The sequence below is a fragment of the Camelus dromedarius genome, chromosome 12, assembly GCF_036321535.1.
Source record: "Camelus dromedarius isolate mCamDro1 chromosome 12, mCamDro1.pat, whole genome shotgun sequence".
NCBI lineage: Eukaryota > Metazoa > Chordata > Mammalia > Artiodactyla > Camelidae > Camelus > Camelus dromedarius.
Genome location: NC_087447.1, coordinates 4,523,960 through 4,540,505, shown reverse-complemented (window position 1 = coordinate 4,540,505; position 16,546 = coordinate 4,523,960). Strand labels below are relative to the sequence as shown.

At 43.4% G+C, this 16,546-nt stretch overlaps 1 protein-coding gene across 21 annotated transcripts in view; it reads left to right on the top strand.

The window, feature by feature from the left end:
* The window catches only part of PPP6R3 (protein phosphatase 6 regulatory subunit 3), a 114,642-nt gene that overhangs the window by 72,428 nt on the left and 25,668 nt on the right, over nucleotides 1-16,546 (top strand). For 15 of the 21 annotated variants that reach the window (XM_031448397.2, XM_031448392.2, XM_031448391.2 and 12 more), the window contains 6 exons: nucleotides 1,641-1,793; nucleotides 3,811-3,960; nucleotides 5,105-5,169; nucleotides 7,501-7,616; nucleotides 9,291-9,376; nucleotides 15,648-15,734. In XM_031448397.2, coding sequence (XP_031304257.1) covers nucleotides 1,641-1,793; nucleotides 3,811-3,960; nucleotides 5,105-5,169; nucleotides 7,501-7,616; nucleotides 9,291-9,376; nucleotides 15,648-15,734 — 657 coding nt within the window. The remainder of the gene's footprint in view (nucleotides 1-1,640; nucleotides 1,794-3,810; nucleotides 3,961-5,104; nucleotides 5,170-7,500; nucleotides 7,617-9,290; nucleotides 9,377-15,647; nucleotides 15,735-16,546) is intronic. The other 6 variants (XM_064492046.1, XM_064492044.1, XM_064492042.1 and 3 more) reach the window with 1 other exon arrangement.

Sequence of the window (16,546 nt, the reverse complement as noted above, 5' to 3'; positions counted from 1 at the left end):
ATGACTTGGAGTGTTAGTTTTTCTGTTAGGAGCACCCGTGCGCTAACCTAAAAACTACTGTTTACTCAGACAGCCACTGAAAGCACAAACAGCAGATGGCAAAGACCTACAGAAGAGGGGTGTCTGCTGTCCGTGGTGGTGTCCTTCCGTGACCCCCGTGACCCTCGGGTGGGTGCAGATTTAGGTTAGGGGAAGAGGCTCTTCCTTCTGGAATCTTGCGGGTGGGAGGCTCAGTTCTGAGAGTTCTCCCGCCAGCACCAGCTCTTACACTTTCTTTTTCCCCTCTGCCCTGTGTCACTGAGGCCAGCACCCTGGACACCGTAGTGCACATCTCTGTGAGAGTTTAGTATGCTAGCTTCTCCCTTCTAAATTAGATGTCTTCTGTTAATTTAATCATTTTGTGGAGGAGGGGAGCACAGAATAATTTATGTCCGTTACTTGGGGAGTCCAGTGCAGCTTCCAGATTGTCCCTTCAGACGACAGGTGCTCCCTGTGGGAAGCAGTGGCCCCACCTCTGCCCTGCTGTCTCCCCTGCGTTCAGCCCGTGTGGGATACAGACCAGAGTGTTCGGTGTTTCCCGCCTTGGAAAGGGCCTCTTGTGGTGTTCAGCAGTGGCATCCTTCATGCCAGACATAGGAAGAAGAAAAAGAGAGTAAGAAAAGAAAAGCATCGTTTGGGAGAAACAGAGAGGACATGGCAAGTGGGGAAGTTGGAGGAGGAAGGGCCTGCGAGAGGAGAGGGTGGTGGTGAGGAGCCCTGACCTGTCTTAGACGCCACCATCTGCTTTCTAGGTGGACAAAAAAGAAGCATCTGGTGTGGGCTCTCACACTGGTATTCTTAGACCTGACTAAGAAGTAAGGCAGTGTCCTGTTTTTACTGCTAGGAGTGAGTGAGTTCAGTTAGTAACTGGTTTTACTGTACGATGTGTGTGAGAAGCTCCGGGAAGCTTTTTAAGCTGTCTGCTAATTAGAACTGTCCTACATGGAGTAAAACTGAGCCTGGCGGCTCCATTAGGCCTGGGGGAGAGCAGGAGGGAGCATAGCCACTCGCTGCATGGGCGGGGCGTTGGGAAAGGGCACCCCCATCACTGCATTACCGGTCATCATCCTTTCCTGCCAAACTCCTGAAATGTTCAGTGTCTGTCTTTTGTGATTCCAAAGTATAGAAACTCCCTTTTATGGAAAAGAACAGGTTTGAGGTTGGCCCTGTTTCAAGGTCATGATCCAGAGGCAACTTCTGAGTTTGCATTTTTATTGCATATTTGGCAGATTGAGGACTGCGTTCTAACACCGCTTGTAACTTTTCTTAGTTTCTGGTCAGGTTTAGAACATTGTAGTTCTTTTTTCATGGACTTCTGTGGCTGTCTGCTTTTTTCCTCTGGTGTTTGTAATGTTGAAGATGGGGATACTTGATTTCTTATAAAATTTATAGTCCAAGGAAATTGTTTAATTTTTTCCCTCATGTTTATTTCATCATACCTTAAAGAGATCAGTAGGAGTTTTGTATTTTCATTTGTGTATAGAATTTAAGCCACAATGTTTGCAGCATTCGTTTACCTGGTGTTATATGTTAGTATGTACTCCTCTACCCTTTATTTGTGTAGTTAACTGAGTTTAATTGGAAAGCCTTTTCTTCCTCAGAAAAGTGTGATGAAGACTACATGGGGTGTGCTGGACCCTCCCGTGGGGAATACTCGGTTGAATGTGATCAGATTGATATCCAGCCTCCTTCAGACAAATACCAGCAGTATCAATGGGGACCTCATGGAGCTGAATAGCATTGGGGTCATATTGGTAAGATACTCTCTGAAAGACGTTTTTATTTGTCCTTGCTGTTTTACGGATACATAACTGAAGCTTAGAACCTCACAAATTTAACAGTATATGTCAGTGACTTTTCTTGGTCTGAGCATCAGCAGTCTCTTATATAGTTTTCCACTTGAGTTTATCATTAATTTTGAATGCTTTTAATTTTTCAGTAATAATTTACTGTTGCTGTGTGTAAAGGACTATACTAGAGAATTTCAAAGATGATTTAAGACAGACGTTTCCCTCAAGAAGCTCAGTCTCAGGGAGACAATGGAGTGAGTGTGGTCACCTCTCCAGGGGACTGTCTTAGCTGTAAGCACCTGCTGCTTACAACATTGTTTTCTCTTCATAATTAGCAGAGGATTCAGTCTTTATCTTCTTTCCACTGAGGTAGATCAGTAGGAGACATCTGAGACTGTCTTTTGAAATTGTTCCTTGAAACAGTTGTTAGTCTGTTACAGTGGAAGCAGAGGAAATGGAAGGAAGAAGGAAGAGCCCAGAATTAGCTGGGGCTCCCCTGACCCCAGAGCTCCCCAGCTCCAAGGTCTGTGCTAAGAACCCTCAGGCCTGGCTCTGGTGCCTGTGCTTGCTGGGTCCTGCTCTGCACAGCTCAGACGGCTCAGGGGTTGCCTCTAAGCAGGTTACCCAGGACGTCTGGTCATACTGCACACATTGGGGAAGTTGGTGTGTGCTTCCAAGGAGGGTCTGGTATTTGCTCTTTACATGAAAGACCTTGATCCTGCACCTCATCTACATTGCTCATGTGATACTGAGTGTAGAACCCTGTGTGAGAAAGTACCTGGTTTTTCAGATCATGCCCAGAGAGGGGGTACATTCCATGGCTAGTAAGTGGTGGAGCCAAGATCTGAATTCACATCCTGTTTCAAACTCATGCGTGCTCTGTCAGCCACGCTGTGTTTTCTAGTGTCATTGAGATATTCGTAGTTACATTTCCGCTTGGGTTAAATGACATGTTGGTAGAGGGCGTCGAGAGCAGGAGCATTTTTGGAGAAAGGTGACAGCTGCTTTGGTAGCGGAGCCGTTGCCCTCTGGGAGCATAGTTTTCGCTCTACCCTCTGACTGGGTATAAAACTCCAGGATTGTGTCTTTCTACTCCTGTCTCTGGGATTCTCCTTGAAGTCATCAGTTACAGTCTTTAATCTTGCTACCAATAAGTATACCGCTATTGTTAATTCATTCTATTGTTACTCTTGGAGCTACTTTTGAGGGCTGACAAATCTGATAAAACGCCTAAATGGATCATTAATCATTACTTTTTCATTTTGAGATTAGATAACCAGACTCAACAATATCCTGAATACATACTTCAGCTGTGCATTTTATGCTTTTAGGAATTTTCTTCCCTTTTTTTGGTGATACTGTTACCTTTTCAGGTAATCAGGAAAACTCTTGCAAACTTCCAGGCGTTCCATCCGTCACTGCCTCTCACACCTTTCCTGCTTTGCTCCGTTCGCTGGTAGTTCTGAGTTTTGAATGCCTGACTGGTTATTCTTTCTTAAGGTGTAAGCACCTTGAAATTGGAACCTTTATTTTTGTCTGTCTCTGTCTCCCATATTGCACCTGGAACTGTGCCCTGCTCAAAAGCCATCAGTAAATATTGAATCAAAATGAAATCCTCAAATTTCTTTGAAAATTATTGGAAATTTATTGAACTTAGTATCTGTATTAGTTGCTTTGAAAATATAAAAAGATACTCCCTTTCTCTTTGAGAAATTTACTGTTTTCTTTTCTTTGTGTGTTTATTGTTAGTCTCTGGATTCCAAGCAAATTCTAGCATGTTGAATGAGCATGTATTTAGCCTATGTTCAGCCTATGAAGGAATTTCAAACTGCCTTAAATAAAATGTGCTCCTTTTAATTAGTCCTTTTGGACTAGGAACATACCATTTTTACTTTATTAATTCACTGGTAAATGTGTTAAAGCAGCGGCTTAAACCTTGAGGTGGCTGAGTAAAACAAAGCATTGCTTTTCTTTTTTGTAGGACATGTTCTTCAAATACACATGGAATAACTTTTTACATACGCAAGTGGAAATTTGTGTTGCACTGATTCTTGCGAGTCCTTTTGAAAACACAGAAGACAGCACAATTACTGATCAAGACTCCACTGGTGACAATTTGTTACTGAAACATGTGAGCTGACTTGGTGTCTTTTTTTCTGCCACTCCTGGTTATAACGCTTTTCCACTAAAGGTGTAAAGTGAATTGAAGTTTAAGGGTGTGAGGTGAAGTTTCAGAGTCTAAATATTTAACTGTCTTTTCTTCATTGTACTTTTAGCCAGTGATTCTATGAGACATATCCTGGACAAGTAACCAGTAGGTGAATTTTTTTAAAAAGGTTAAATGACTTGCTTATTTGGTAGAATTAATAGATTGGAAGATTTAAAAATCTTTTGGAGATTGAAAGAACAATAGAAATTTAAATACTGCAGAAAACATTTGCATAATTATTTGGCTTGCTAGAGTTTTAATTTCTGGTGCTGAAAACATGACTTCTGGAAAGTTGGGAGAAGTGAGTTCTGTGTGGTGCTGAGCAAGTCTCTTCTTGGGCTCTCTTTTCTTTTATTGAATATTAGGTGATTTTACTAAATCAGTCATGAGGTTTCTTCCTGCTCTGAAGTTCTGTGATTGTATGACGTTGTCTAGCTCACACTGGGTTACTTCCAAACCGTGAAGATGGGAGAGGCTACCTGGAATAACCAAGTAGACGGGGAAGACAGATGACATTTGATTAAAACTGGCCTTGCGCGTACTGATAATGCAGCCCACAGCACCTGCCTGCAGAATTTTGGCAAGCCACAACTATTTTTAATATGAATGCAGTAATGTTAGTTCATCTGCAAGTAAGCGTTGCTCACATTTTTAAAAAGTACAAGTATTGCTGTGGATTGTGAGTTGAATTTTTGCCAGGGCATAATTTTCTTTACTCCATTGTCATTTTGGTTGGGCTCTGTATTTCTGGGCCCAGTTTTTGTGGCTTATCAAACCCGACTTTTCTTTAGGTCATTGCTCACTGGTGGTGGGACTTGAAATAACTATTTCCCGGTAGAGGCGCAGCTGAAGACCCAGAGCCTGTCTTGAGTCCCCACAGTGTTCTGAGGGTCTTGAGTACATTTATTATCACATTACATCTGATTTAGCCAATAATTCACAGCTGTATTTAGCTTGCTGGGTTTTACATATCACTTGTCTGTTTATTAGAGTTGTATTTCACTTTGAAATTTTGACGCTTTTGACATTTATGTGAATGTTAACCAGAGCATTCTTTTTTATTCAGCTCTTTCAAAAATGCCAGTTGATAGAGCGAATACTTGATGCCTGGGAAATGAACGAGAAGAAACAGTAAGTAAATTGTTTTCTGATAGGGGTTCAGTGTGATGTTTTTCCTTGGAAGAAAATAGCCGCCCTTGCCCTCTACAGAGAACAGTGAACATAACTGCGCGGCACAGGCCACTTCACAGGCACACATGCTTCTCTGAGGACTTCCGGATCATTTAATTGTGACAGATAGCTTTGTAATAATTTACTTTTAGACTTCCCTGTCTTTCAGCCTATCTTGATGGGAATCCAGGGGTTGGGAGAACTCCCCACCTCTTTCTGTCTTTGGAGCTTCCAGTCCTCTGTGAATGGCAGTTTGTCTGAGCAATGGGGTGGTGAGAGGAAAGAATTATGAAGTCAAGTCCTCCTTGATTATCAGCACGTTTGTCCTTGTTACCCCAGCTTCTCATTGTAGAGAAGAGTCGCTCTGTGCATGGAACTAGAAGGGGGTAAAATTGCCTAGTGTTTCTTTTTTTAGGAAATTTCTGTTAGCCAATTGGCAAGATTACTTGAAATATTAGCCAATACATGTAAGTAGCTTTGTTATGTAGACTTTTTCCTTGTGGTGGTGTCTGGAACAAGCGTTCCTCTCTAGTACCCTGGAGCTTTTATGCCATCCTGCAGATTCTGAAGCAGGTGGGGATGCTTGGAAACAGTGTCAAGGCATACTTCTTGTGTTTGTGTTTAAGTCAGGTTTATTAAAGTGCACGGTTTTTGGTAGACGTTTCTCGGAGTTCTGACAGATGCCTGCAGTCGTGTAACCACCACAGTCAGGATGGGGAGCATTTCCCTCATCCCCCGAAGCTGTCACACCTCCTTACAGTCTAACCTTTCTCAGGAGCCTCCCTACTCTGTCTCTTTTCAGACTTAACTTGCAGCGCCCGGGAGAACGAGGTAACTCAGGGGAGGTGTCAGCTTTATGTTTCTGAGGTTTGGTTTTTTTTAAAATTGCTTACTAAGTATTGATAGGGCTTTGCCTTGAGTTTGTGTGAGGAAAGGTGGCATTTAGTTGGAGTGTGGCAGGGGATTAGTCTTGCTGGACCTCAGATACGTCCTTCCAAATGGCGCCCCTTTCAGGGGGCTGTCTGTGGCCAGACTGACACCTCTTGTTATGTGTCTGACCTTGACCTCCCTTCCTATCTCTGCCTCGTGTCACCAGTGCTGAGGCGTCCCTTGCGCTCTGCTCCCCACAAGCTGTATCCTCTGGAGGCCTCGCTAATAATCTCATTTTTTTAAGGAGTCCTGAAAGAGCTTTGCAAGGTTTCCTCGTACAAGAGACCTAAAAAGCATCAGGGGCTTGGGCCAGAAAACGTGGAGACGGGTGTGTGTTTTCACCCAGGGGGCGGGGGAGGGTGGCACTGGGGGAGCACAGCAAAGCTTCTGACTAGGACGTTGCCCAGAAGGGACACTGGGGTCTGGGGTCTTGTGAGACTGGAAGAGGCTCCTAGCAGCTGCGCTGAGATCAGCCCTCTGCCCTCTGCCCCTTAGGTACTCAGCCCTTCTGAGATTATTAGCAGATATTTTATTTTCCAGGCAAGCCTATAAGCATTGTATGGTTTTTTAAGTGACTCCTGAGTCTCCCTTTAAGCAAAGTTCTGTTCGGTGTGTTCCCTTCTATCTGCAACCAAAAGTGTTTTGTTGCATAGAATTTAAAATCTTGACACGTAGTAAATACTCGGGCAGAGAAATCACAGAGATGTGAGAAGTCTTGTGTGAATGTGAGGCAGGGTCGTAGTTGTGAAGATCAGACCCTCCAGTCAGGGAGAGGGATGAGGCGCGGTTTGTCTGTCTGTGTCCCCAGCAGTGTGTGGGCAAATACCAGCTGACCGCCTCTCATCTCGGCCAGCTCCTCAAATCAGCCAGTATTTTAACTTGAGAAATGTAATTGGTAGATAATTATCTATGATGATTGATTGATATGATTAAAATGTGATGTCTTTAAGCAAGGTGAACCAGCAGAATTCTCACCTCAGTCCCATACAATCTGTTTAAAATCTGAGAAGCAGTTTCATAAAAAGATACAAAGGAAAGTCACAGGAACATTAGACATCAGTGAATGTTTGCTTTTTTGTTTTTAAAGATAATGTTATTGAAGGTTAATGGTTGGCTTGTATATGTGGGTAAAATTTGTTCTGTTGAGTGAGGCTGCAGTAGACTCTTGGAGCAGACAGTTACTGCCACGCTCCACCCTGCCCGACCCTGACCGGGTGGTGTTCTGGCACCCTTCTTTTCTGTTTGTTCTTGTCTTTAGTGCCTCAGTTTTAGAATATATGCTTAAATCCACTGTAGTTATCAAGCTCTTTCATCGCTCTGTCCTCTCAGGAGTCTGAATATTTATTTGTTACCCCTTGTTAGGGCCGAGGGAGGAAGACGGCACGGCTACATGGGACACCTGACGAGGATAGCCAACTGCATCGTGCACAGCACGGAGAAGGGCCCCAACAGCGCATTAGTACAGCAGCTGATCAAAGGTAATTGCTTATGGACTTGTAATGACATGTTGTTGTTGGGTTGGAGAAAGGATTGAATGCATTTCATAACATTTCTAATAGCTATCTGAGGAGTTTCCTTATATTCCCCAATTATCTGGAGATGTGAATGAGGTTGTGGAGACTGTCTTTCAACACTAGCTCTCTACTGTATCTCTGTTCTTCCTGCCGCAGTCCTTTAGTAAGCATTGGCAGGCTCGGCCGGTCACTGGGGCCACCCCCTTCCATGCTGAGAGCATTCACTGCTCAGTGAATTGTTCCTGTGAGCTTGAAGTGCTCGTAGGCTGACAGTTGAGCCACTTGAGCTGCAATTACTCTCGCTTTCTGTTTTCTTCTGAAGGCCTCCATGTAGCCTGTGGATTTAGTTCCTTTAGCTGGAGTATTAAAGCATTTATCAGCACTTCTTCATCTCTCTATTGCTAAAGTGAAGGTATTAGCCAGTGTCCTGGAGGACTCCTGTACTAGCGTTTGAATGTTACCCGCCCAAGGTTAACTGGAAGAACTTGTGTGAATGCTATTTACGTTGGCACCCCGGCCATGAGTCCATGTCCTCCCAGGTGTGACCTCTGTGTGCCCTAGGTTTGATGCCTGTGGGGTAACTAACTAGTCCTGTGACTTACTCTGAAGGTGAAAAATCCTTAACTTCTGTGGTACAGCATTCGTTCAGAGTTAACTTGCTGAAAATCATTTCCCAGTCTGTTCTTCTGTTTCAGTCTTAAGAATGTGTGTGTGTTCAAAAGGCTGTTGTTACCTGTTAAATGTGCACTGAAAGCATAGGTGTGCCCAGTGGTGGAGATGTTGGGACTTGCTTGCCTGTAATTTTGCTTCTTGAGAGAGATACAAGCCAGTTCATCACACTTTATGTCCTTACCAAGGAGAACTGGCCATGTGAATGCTTGTTTTTAGATTAGTCTTCGTTTTATGAAGTTGTTTGCTAGGTGGCGTGTGTGCGTGTGGATGTGTGAGGGTGTACGCATGTGTGTGATTAAATTGTTAAATGACACCTTGAATCTAGTAAGGTCTCCAGGATTACAGCTAGAATTTCATTTTCTCAGCAAAGTATTTGTATATCCTTTGCTTCAGAATTTCTCTAGGAGGTAGAACTCACTGTTGCATATGTATCCATATGTTGACCTATGACACAGACTTTTAGAAAACGTTATCTTTGAGCGTTTCGAGAAGCCAGACTGGATTTGGTTCCATGGAACATTCATTAGCCTGGTGCCATTCAGAGTTTATCAAGAAGATGTATAGGAGGTGACATTTGCAGCTTTTTCTAAACTTACATGACCATGGAACACGGCTGCTCTTACCCCACCTTGTAGGCTGTTACCTTTCCTGGGGAGTTTATTGGAATCATTCACGTTTTCCAGGTTACATTTTGACGAAAAGTTCTTTAAAACCTTGTTAAATTCATAGAGCTGTTTAGGGCTCTTGGCATCAAACGTAGACCACTGTGGGGAATGTGGTTCCTGAAAGTTCTCAGGGTTCAGACTGAGCAAGGCTGTAGACCTCGTTCCTCTGGGAGCCGGGTGCTCAGCTTGCTCCCCTTTGACAAAGCACACGGGTGGTGCGTGCCCGTGTTCCCTGTTTGTTTTACTTGTCTGTGTGTAAGTCACTGTGGTGATGACGCTCTTTCCTTTTCTCCCTCTGAAGATCTTCCAGACGAAGTCCGGGAGCGATGGGAGATGTTCTGCACAAGCTCCTTAGGGGAGACTAACAAGAGGAACACGGTAGATCTAGTAGGTTCTGCAAGGTTACATTTCTGTGATTTCATTGCCCTTGGTCTTTGCCCACTTATCCAGGAAGATCTGAAATACCTTCCGTTTGTCCTGTTAATTGTGGGCCAAGGATAAGTTCATGTTTCTTTACCAGAAAAAGAGGTCAGTGTTCACAATATTCTTGCTAATTTGTCTAGTCAACTCCTAATTCCTGCCTGGGAGGACATAAGGGTACAGAGAAGCTACTGGTGTCCACCTCACACCAGACTTGTCTCCACCTCCCTCAGTGCCCTGCTCCCTCAGCACCTCGGCAGGCAGCCTCCGGCCTCTTTTCACTCTGTTGGCTTTGTTGCCTTGTGCCTCCGGTCATCCCAGGTGGTTAGAAAACCTAAATACTCCTTTGTATACTTGCTAACGTTACTGAGTTGAGTTCACCCTCATTTCAGACCATTCCCAGTGGGGGAAAATTTTGTAGATGACTTTGAAACCCCAGCTTGAAAGTTTAACAGATTGGTACTTTGAGCCAGGGAATAATGGCATTGATAATATTTTAAAAAATTATATTGGACTTTGGAATGTAGTCTTTGTGTTTTTTTTAATGCAGTAAGTTTTAAGGTAAGTATTACTTTTGCTTTTAAAGATGAGGAGAAGCATTTCCTTTTGTAAGCACATGCCAGCTGATAATAGAGATGGTGGTCTTGACTCTCCATGGAAATGGATGTGTCAGGCATTGGATTCCATATTTGAAATTTAGCAGCTACAATCTTGAAATTCTAATACACAGTCACCGCCCGATTCTTGGACAGTAAAGCATCCGGATCTGCTGAGGACAGAATTTAGAAATGAGGGCAGCAGAAAGGCTCTGGCAGCTACAGAGCAATCACTGGGTCATCCTAGTCACACCCCAGCGGGCCTGTTGCCCCCTGCCATGTGATTGTCTAACAGGTTTGGTTATCTTTTTCCAGACTCTTGGCAGATTAGTGGCTTGGTGGATATACTGATAGAATTACTAGGTATTAGGAGTTGGAAGAATTTTGAAGTTAAGAGACAACTGTTAAAAGGGAGCTGTGTGGGGCCATTTAATTAAAATAGGTTTAATGGTCCTTAGTGTCTCAGTGTATCCTAGCCCAGTGGAGAAAATGACATTCACTTTGACAGCCATGGGTCGTCAAGGAAGGGTTGAGTAATTTTTAATGAATGTATTACCCAGTGTACATTGGTTTTTTTCCTCCAATCAAATTGGTTAGAGTTCTGGATAATCAGGGTTTTATTATGGGGGAAATTGTTCTCCCATACTGTTAAATTGAACCATTTAATTTTAGAGGCTCCCATATTGATTCCTTGTTAAGAATGTAGGCCATGTCTTCTCCTTGAAGGGGATTTTTGTCTTGTTTTATTATTTATAAAGGAATAGTTAAGAATTTAAATTCTGATCTTGGGAAACTTCTTTTAAAATTGTCCTTTGTTTGACTTCGAAGGTAGAAGTGAAAAACGTCCAGTTAAACTTGTTGTTATCAGGATTTTAAAAGACCTTTCTCTCTGGTAATTTAAGCAGCTTTCTCTTGCGAGTAGTTACATATAAAGAAGGACTTCATTGCAGTTCAGGTGACACTCTACTTTGCATGATGCTGTCAGCGATCTGGTCTGTGGCTGTGTAAATGGTATGTACGTCCACTGGGAGGAGTGTGGGCGTGCAGTGCAAGATGAAGGCACGGCCCTTTTGGGTCAGACTCACCCAGGCATATTCGCACCTGTGTTGAAGGGGCGCGGTCACCCTGGGCTCCGCCCCTCAATCTAATTGAAGCTCAGTTCTCCTTTGCCTGTTGCGTGTTCCACCATATTACTTGGACCACATTAATAATCCACGGTAAAACGAAAGAAGTTGGCTTATGTAGTCAAAGTGGTCAGGTAAACAGAGACCTGCTAACAGTGCTCATGTCCTGTGTTGACTTAGCCCCACTCTGTCATTTTGTTGTTCTTGAGACGTTCGTATTCATCTCTCAGGATCCCTCTTCACTTCCTTGGTCTCACATACCTAGTACTAAAACACTGCCTCCAGTTAGTGTTAAGTCTTACAATAGAGAGTTTTGCTTTGTAGCATTTTTAGGGATATAAGTGTTCCAAGTTTTTAATTAATCGTAGACCACCAAGGAGACTTGAGCTACAGCCTCCAGGATCTCCATTTTTCTACCCAGAATGTTCCAGGCTTTATCTCAGCAGGATTGGGTACCACGTTCCAGGGAAAATGCACTGTTGTGAATAGTGGTATAAATACAACTTGGTAAACGCAGTGGGTCTTGCCCTTGTAGAAATGTCATGCAGAAAGCGTGCCCACCTCATAATGTAGTGGGAAGTCCAGATAGAGCATTTCCCTTCTGATTGTTTCAGGTACATTCACTCATCACTGAAATCGGCAGTTAAGTAATAGATTGCTTATCCCCCACCTCCCTCCCCAATTAGGTAGATTAGATACACTGCTTTGACTTAGTTGGTTTTTGGTTGATGGCTCAGATAGCTTTCTGGGAATTATCTCAGGTATATTCATGAGACTTGAGTCAGCCTGTAGTTAGCACCAAATGCTTGAGTTAGTACATTGTTAGGTTGCCCTGGTCTGTTCTTCGTTGTCTGGTCACAGCAAGGATTTGTCATTTACGCAGCAGACAGCCACTGTTGTGCTGGCTGCAGGCCTGGGGACTGCTCGTGTGTGCAGGCTGAGCTGTGCTGCCCCAAGCGCCCGTGTCTTCTCGGGCAGCATCTTTCTTCAGGCTCTGGTCACTTCCAGGGCAACATGCTGATTACCTTCTCGCTGAGATCTTTGAAGTGCTTTAATCTTTTGACCCCATCATGCCAAAGTATATGCCCAAGAGATCCATATACTCCTTATATTTTTATGTTGGGAGTTTATTATGAATAAAGTTTGGTCTTTTAATTACATCCAGAGACCGCGCTGTTTTGACTAAGCCCCCAAACTATAAAAACTGGTGAGGATTTAGAGTAAACAGAGATGATGCAGGAGACGTTTTTAAACTGACTTTGGAAAAGAGGATTGTTTCATTCTCTGCCTTCCTCTTTAAGGGGGAGAATTTTTTTAAGTGTTAAGGTAGTTTTTGAGCTAGTTTATGGAGGTTGTATAGAGTGATACAGATGCTCCAGCAGGTCGGGGTAGAACCTCGGAGAGTGCGTGTCTGACCAGCCACAGGCATGTGGGTGCTGGGGGTCCATGGTGGGGCCACTGCTTCTGCCTCTCACTCAGAGCTTACCAGTCAAGTCATGCTTTCGGTGTTCCTAGCACCCCTAATCAGCCACAAGGAGGAAGACTCTTGTTTGCTTTTCCCTGTAACAAGAGTTAATGAAACTGAAATTTTATTGTGAAAGAAAGGTACGTCTCAAAAGTTTTTTTTTCCACTGCTGCATCAAGAGTATAGTTTACTTAGACTACATCTTGCTTGGCAAGAATGTTCTTATATATTTGTTACTTTTTAAAAGGTTATCATTCTGTATTCTCATTTAGGGATTTATTATGATTATTCATCAATTCAGTAAGTATTTGCGTGGCTGCTGTGTGCCAGACACTGAGGAGATTGCACTCAACAAGACTGGCAGAAATCCTTGCCTCAGTGGAGGTGGGTGAACAGCTGGACGAACCAACTAGGGGAAGAGCAGGTGTGTTTGGGGTGGATGTGCACCTTAAAATTAGGTGGTCTAGGGAAAGGTCACTGAGCACTGTTGTGTAGAGGCTGAGGGAGGTGAGAGAGGACAAGCGAGCACAGAGCCCCAGGAGTGGGTTGTGCCTGGTATGTGCAGGGTTTGGCTTGTCGGCAGTGTGGCTGAACCAGAGCGCAGGGGGAGGGAGGGACGTGAGGTCTATGGGACTCTGCAGGCCGGGTCTCATGAGCCTGACGGCATGCTCCTTGGATTGTGATCTTAATGAGGTGAAAAGCCGTTAGGTTTGGAACTGAGAGCTACATACTTTGATGCACAATTTATAAGACCATTACGGAGTTGCTGGGTTGAGAGCAGACTATATTGGGGTGAAAGATCGAAGCAGGGAGACTGATTAGCTGCCTAATACAACGTTAATCCGGACAAGAGAAACTTTCCAGAACTGTGGTTACAGGCTTGCACCAGGAGGGGATAACGGACTTGATGAGAAGTGATGGGATTTGACAGTAGCGTGGACAGGTGTGAGCGGGACAGGAGCAAGAAGATGGCCTGAGATTTTAGCTAAGGAAGCAGATGAATGACAGAGGCATCTACTGAGATGGAGATGCCTCAGAGGGGTGTGTTCTGGAAGTTTGGATCAGGGACTCCATGGTGGATACACCTGTGTGATGAGCTAGTGGGATTCCAATTAACAGGTTTCCCCCCTGTAGGTAAATCGCATCATCGTTTAGCTCATTTTATTAATGACGGGTTCAGACCCGGCATGGAATGGGTAGAATCGAATCCCATATCCTTTGGTAACATAATTGAAGCTTGCGTGCATTCTGTCATTATTAATCATAACCTCTTAAAGCAGTAGTTTATTTTTGGAGAAAGGAATTGTTTTAATTGCTTTGAAGATACAAGTTAAGGAGACTGTGAAGGGGTCACAGTGTCTGGCACATAGTAGTTTCTCAACAAAATCTAGTTTCTTATCTTAATTAATGAGCTGATAAAATCTTATTTTGTAGCAAAAAGTGTGAATGAGGATACGTGTGCTTAGACAAGACATGCTGGGAGTAGCCAGCTCTTCTTTTTTGTTCTCTCTTGTGCAGTTCACCTGGCTTGCTCTTGCAGTTGTCTTCTACTTTTGTGCCCCACATGGGGTTGCACCCCTAAAACACACACGGGCTTAATATGATTCTTGTATTAGTCTGCCAGCCAGGTAGCTCGAAGCTCCTCTAAATCCACTGCAGTAGAACCACTTGAGCGGCTCTCAACTGCAGCCACCCCGTAAGATGTCGGCTGCCATGACCAAGCAGTGTTCCACCACCTCCCTTCTGCGTTCTGTCTGGGCTCTCCGGGAGCAGCCCATCCCCGTATCTTCCCCACTGACTTGCTAAAGCCATGGCTGGCCCTCAGACAGTCTCCCTTCATCGACCAGGTTCTGCCTTTGATTCTATCAGGCCAGATTCAGAATACCTTAGGGAGGATGGAGAGGGAATTAACTGGAAGCACTGGGTGATTCACTTGAAGTTAGTATCTTTACCAGAGATGGCTAGACAAAGGGAAAAGAGATTGATTTTATTCAGGCAGTGGTCTATTCAGAATTTCGTAAGTCACACCGCATATAGACCCATTTGGATTCTACTTTGGGCTTCTTGAATCAGTGTTGGAACATCAGAAAGCAAACCAGGCCAGTTTCTGGAACTCTGTGCTGTTAGGCACCGCTTTACGGGTCAGCAGGCAGCAGCCACTCGTGTCTTCCTCTGATGACAGCGCCCTCTGCCCAGGACACTTCTGCCGAGAGTACAGGATGAGCGACTCAGAACACAGTGCGAGTCGCCCTCGGAAGCATAGTGCTTGTTTTTAGAGTTTCCTGATGGTTCACGTTGACCGCTCACTGCATCGCGGTTACTGCTGCTAGTGCTGTGTTTAGTCATTTGTGTGTTCTCGTTTCTAATGGTTAATACACTCATGAATTAACAGAAATCACTTACCGTGAATTGGTGAGCAGTTTGTGTTTATGTTTTTGCTTATTTAATTAATGTGAGTTGGTTTTAAATTGTGAGGGCAGGGGGTTATGTTTTAAGGAGCAGAAGATTTTGGGTCTTTTTTGAGCAGGGGACTATTCGCTCGAGTCATATTGAGAGCCTATGAACAGTGATTTTCTCAGAATGTTCAGGAAATGCAAGAATTTAAAGAGAAATGGTTGTATTTAAACCCGACCTTTCTACTGGCTCATTAGTGATCCTTAGGAATTGCAGTTTACCCTTCAGGCTTGGCATATTTAATATTTTTATATTTTATCTGAGCCATTACTTCTCCCTTCCCTTTGTAAACATTTAATTGGAGAAAATGACCAAAATCACTTAAACAGAGTACCTCATCTCTCACGTGTTTTCTGGTGATGTTACCAGTGAGTGAAATGACCACGGGGGCGGAAGGACAGGTAGCCACGCCTTCTGGTTGAGTGAAGGGTACACTTGAATTATTGGGTGGATTTTACAACTTAGCTGTTACTTGTTCTTGTTCTTGCTATTGTTACACATTGAGAGAAAAACTAAATGTGATTTTTCCATAAAAATGCTGATACAAATGTCCAAAACTTCTCTCTGTTAAATAGTTTTTTACATTTTTATGCATATAGGTTACAACCTGCCATATTCATTCATCCAGTGATGATGAAATTGACTTTAAAGAAACGGGTTTCTCACAGGATTCTTCTTTGCAGCAAGTGAGTCATGCCTAAAGTTTTGCTTTTTGTTTTTGTTTTAAATGCTTAGTTTAGTTGCCATTTATGAATCCAGCTTTGGAGTCAGACTGTGCATTAGGGTGTGATTTGGGGTTACTTATTAGTTAGGCAAAAACTTTTTTTTTTTTTTGAATTGTTGGGTACGTGAGAGGAAGGTTTATGCTGATCATGTAAATCTTAATCATGATATTTTATAAATTATCCAGGGAATGTTTCAGATCTGGTAACAATGATGAGTCGGGTAAATTTTCAGGAGTTTGAATGAACTCTGAATAGCTGAGTGAGTATCTCAGATGTGCTCATTATGCAGACTTTTACAATAGATGAGTTGTTGCTTAAAGATTCCTATAGTAGAGATCTGTGGATAAAAATAAGACTTCTAATGTCAGTGAAAGTAACTTTCACAAATATCCCTGAACCAAATTGATCTCCATTTATCAGCTGCTTGTTATCTTTGTGAGGGAGAAAACAGAATATAAAAATAAGGATACTAATTTATCATCCATTGGTGCTTCTTGGGGAGGTGACAGATGATTTTACTCTCTTGACTGGATATCAGGTTGGGGTGCTAATTTGGAAGCCCCTTTGAAAGTTACCAGCTCCTCATAGGGAAAGCTGCCCTTAGTCAGGACCGGGTCGCCGTGGCCTGTCATTTGTTTTGTGTGGCAGTGGAATTAACACAGCCACCTTCCATCTAGCACTGAATGTTACTTAGCTGCTTTTTTCTCAGTCTTTAAGCCTCTTTCTCCAGGGCCAGGACGAAGCTTCTGATGATTACAGTAGCATCTAAGTAG